Source organism: Acanthamoeba castellanii (assembly GCF_000313135.1).
Source record: "Acanthamoeba castellanii str. Neff unplaced genomic scaffold scf7180000084664, whole genome shotgun sequence".
Lineage (NCBI taxonomy): Eukaryota > Discosea > Longamoebia > Acanthamoebidae > Acanthamoeba > Acanthamoeba castellanii.
Genome location: NW_004457466.1, coordinates 496,758 through 500,056, shown reverse-complemented (window position 1 = coordinate 500,056; position 3,299 = coordinate 496,758). Strand labels below are relative to the sequence as shown.

At 62.2% G+C, this 3,299-nt stretch overlaps 3 protein-coding genes across 3 annotated transcripts in view; 1 reads left to right on the top strand and 2 right to left on the bottom strand.

Annotated features, from left to right (window-relative positions):
- ACA1_370330 (protein kinase domain containing protein) overlaps positions 1-1,393 on the top strand; it is a gene marked incomplete at both ends in the record, with an annotated part of 5,089 nt that extends 3,696 nt beyond the window's left edge. The window contains 2 exons of the mRNA XM_004340252.1: positions 16-352; positions 421-1,393. Of these exons, the coding sequence (XP_004340300.1) occupies positions 16-352; positions 421-1,393 (1,310 nt within the window). The remainder of the gene's footprint in view (positions 1-15; positions 353-420) is intronic.
- Positions 1,394-1,453: 60 nt separating this feature from the next.
- Positions 1,454-2,411, bottom strand: ACA1_370320 (CUE domain containing protein; the record flags this gene model as incomplete). Its single annotated transcript, XM_004340250.1, has 3 exons — positions 1,454-1,747; positions 1,860-1,979; positions 2,091-2,411. The coding sequence occupies 3 exons, from the start codon at positions 2,409-2,411 to the stop codon at positions 1,454-1,456; spliced, it is 735 nt and encodes a 244-aa protein (XP_004340298.1).
- Positions 2,412-2,548: 137 nt separating this feature from the next.
- ACA1_370310 (uncharacterized protein) overlaps positions 2,549-3,299 on the bottom strand; it is a gene marked incomplete at both ends in the record, with an annotated part of 5,809 nt that continues 5,058 nt past the window's right edge. Inside the window, 4 exons of the mRNA XM_004340249.1 lie at positions 2,549-2,692; positions 2,807-2,915; positions 2,993-3,066; positions 3,207-3,260. Of these exons, the coding sequence (XP_004340297.1) occupies positions 2,549-2,692; positions 2,807-2,915; positions 2,993-3,066; positions 3,207-3,260 (381 nt within the window). The remainder of the gene's footprint in view (positions 2,693-2,806; positions 2,916-2,992; positions 3,067-3,206; positions 3,261-3,299) is intronic.

Below are 3,299 nucleotides of genomic sequence, written 5' to 3'. Positions count from 1 at the left end.
ATGGGATGTCACCAGCCGCGATTGCGGTCGCCGTCATCCGTGACCAGAAGCGACCCGTGTTCGACGACGACGTGGTGCCCTCGCCGTATCTCAACTCCCAGGACCTCGTTTATGAGAAGGAAGTCACCGAGATGCAAGATCTCACGCGTCGCTGTTGGGCCCAGGACGTCGTTGAACGACCGACGCTGCCGGAGATCATCAACGCCCTCGACATCGTTGCGGGCGCGTGTGCCCCCGAGAAGCGCGTCGACGACTCGGGCGACAACTCTGGCAGCATGACGCGCGGATCGTCCGGATCCAACGCGTCGTCCATGCGATCCATCTACGGCAACGTCCGGCCGACCGCCCACGGGTATGGCACGACCCAACCGCCACCGCACGACGGCGACGTCTACGTCGTCATCAGCGACATCTCCGGAGCCGATCGGCTGTGGGAGCTCTACCACTCGGCGGCGTGCGAGCCGCCGGGTTGCTGCGCATCAACGGCGCACACGCCGAGTACGGCAACTCGTCCGACGAACACTTTGTCTACCGCGGACTGCGCGTGCGCACGGGCGTGCACGTCGGCCCGGTGCGTCGCATCATGGACCCCAAGACACGCCGCGTCGAGTACATTGGTCCGGCGGTGAAGGGAGCCATGGCCATCGCGCACGTGTCGTCAGGGGGTCAGGTGCTTGTGTCGCCCGACGTCAAGGCCGAGCTCACCGACCTGCCCGATGAGATCGGGCGGATGCGTCCCCTTCGGATCCAACACATGGGCAACATCGATCTCGAGCAAGCGGCGCCCGAGGGGATCGCCTACCAGCTGATCGTGAACTCGCTCGAGATGCGCGCCAAGAATCATGTGCGGTTCAACGAAGACGACGACGACGACGACTGCGACGTGCTCCAGCTGCCCGCCGAGGACATGAGCCTGCTGGTGTCGGCCAACAAGTGCCGGTGGTTTATTGACCCGCGCGAGATCGAGACCGGCAAGGTGATCGGACGCGGGACGAGCGCCGTCGTCTACAGGGGCCTGTGGAGCAAGTCGACGCCGGTCGCCGTCAAGATCTTCAACCGGTCGAAAATGACCGAGGAGCAGGCGCTCCGATTCCGCGTCGAGGTGGCCACTCTCGCCGAGCTCTCGCATCCCAACGTCCTGCTCTTCATCGGCGCCACCATCGGCGACAAGCACCTCTCGCTCGTCACCGAGTTCGTGCCCTGCGGCAGCCTCGCCGGCGTGCTCGCCTACGCCTCCGAGTTCCCGCTCACGTTCACCCAGCGCATGCACATGGCCTACGGCGCCGCGCGCGGTGTGCGCTACCTCCACTCGCTCGATCCGCCGCTGCTCCACCGCGATCTCAAGTCGTCGAACCTGCTCGTGGACGACTGCACGATTGCTATTGTGTTGTGAACAACATACTTCTTTCTCTCATCATTATAACTGTGTACAAAGTGCTTGGCCGCAACATGTCTAGCCCATGGCCCGGTGGTGCGGATAGCCGGGATAGGGAGGATAGGGCAGGCCGCCGGAGGAGGGGTGCGCGGGATAGGGCGGGTGGAGTCCGCCGCCCAGGGGCCGGTAGCGCGGAGGCCGGGGGAAGGCGGGAGGCGGAAAGAAGCCGTGGTTGAAACCATCATCATCGTAGTCGTCGCCCTGATCGTTGTCTGGTGGCGCGACGTGGTGCACCTCCTCGGCGCCCAGCAGGCGATAGATCTTGGACTTGACATCGACGGTGAGGATCTGGCTGTTCTTGAAGCGGCCGCCCTGTGGTGTGATGAACATCCATCAAGTAGCGCTGTAAGCGACCAATGATTCATGACCCTCTCGACGCGTCGAGTGTAGAGAAAGATGTCAAAAGAGAGAAGAGGCAACACACGCACGGCAAAGAGATCTCCTTGGCGGCGCGTTCGTCGCAGTTGAGCGTGGCTCGGTGCTCGTGCCAGAATGTGTTCCACCAGGGCGGCACCACCACCGCGTTGTCCGTTCCCTCTCCACCCTGCATCGAATGAAATAGAATTGAGTAATTATTTTGCGATTTGAAATATTATTTATTACTATTAGAGTATAATTGGCATTATAATAAACAAAAAAATCAAAGGTGGTGTACCTTGGGCGGTGTGATGGGGGCAGGGGTGGTTGTGTTGGGGCCAGGACCTTCGCACATGGCGCAGCGGCGGCAGCCCACCTCGTTCTCGAACGTGCAGGTCTGGCACGTCCATCCATTCGCTGATGGCTTCTTGTCATCGACGGCTCCATCACCTTTGTTTTTGGGCGGGGCGGCCGTGGCTTGCGTGAGGAGGGCCTCGATCGTCGCATCGAGGTCGCCCTTGTGTTCTCGCAGCGCTCGCCGCAGGCCCTCTGGCGTCTCCCCTGGAAACATGCCCCGCAGCGCCTCCAATTGTTCAGCCGACACCACCGATATCGACATCTTTTAGCTGTTGTGATTGTGTTGTTCTCTTGTTGAGTTTTGTTTTTTTAATATTTATTACCAAAGTTCAGCTGTTTCCGTGCTTCATCGAAAGAATGTCTGGAATGCAACGCGTGTGTGGTGCCCGAAACACGCTCTCAGGGAAGATCTGCGGGCGGCGTCGGGCCGGGGTACATGCGCGGAAAGGTGGGCGCAGGCGGGGTGGCAGACGATCGGTCGGCCGCGATCGCCGCGTCGATGCGGGCCTGTTCCTCGGCCTCAGCCAGCTTGGCCGCGATGGCCTCGCGCAATGGGAGGCAAGCGCCTGCAAAGAATGACGCCCCCCCGATTATGGGAAGAGCGAAAGGGTCAGACCGCGGCGAGACATGCACGCAGCGAGCGCAACAGCGCCGTACCGGCCGTGGGAAGCGCGTCGTGCGCGCGCGCAGCTTCGCGATGAGGTACTCGGTCTCGTCGGGCCTGTGCATGTGTGGTACGCCCCACTCGGCCAGGACGCGCTTGTACCTGGGTTTGTGTTTGAGCAACACTTGTGTTCTTGGCAACAGTCAAGCGTTGCAGGGCTGCAGGGCTGCACGGCATACCTGCGCAGGCTGCCGCTGCATTCGGCAAGGAGATCCACCGCCAGCGTGGGCTCCTCTCTCAGCACGTCTCGAATCTGTGATGGATTCATCACCGTGTGTGAGCCTGTGCGTGCGTGCGTGCGTGCGTGCGTGCGTGCGTGCGTGCGTGCGTGCGTGCGTGCGTGCGTGCGTGCGTGCGTGCGTGCGTGCGTGCGTGCGTGCGTGCGTGGTGTACCATCTGCTGGCCCTGCGCGAAGAGTGCGGAACTGGAGTTGGGCTGCGCGATCCCCTGGGCAAAACCGGCAGGTTGGCGCCCAGCAGCGCGGTC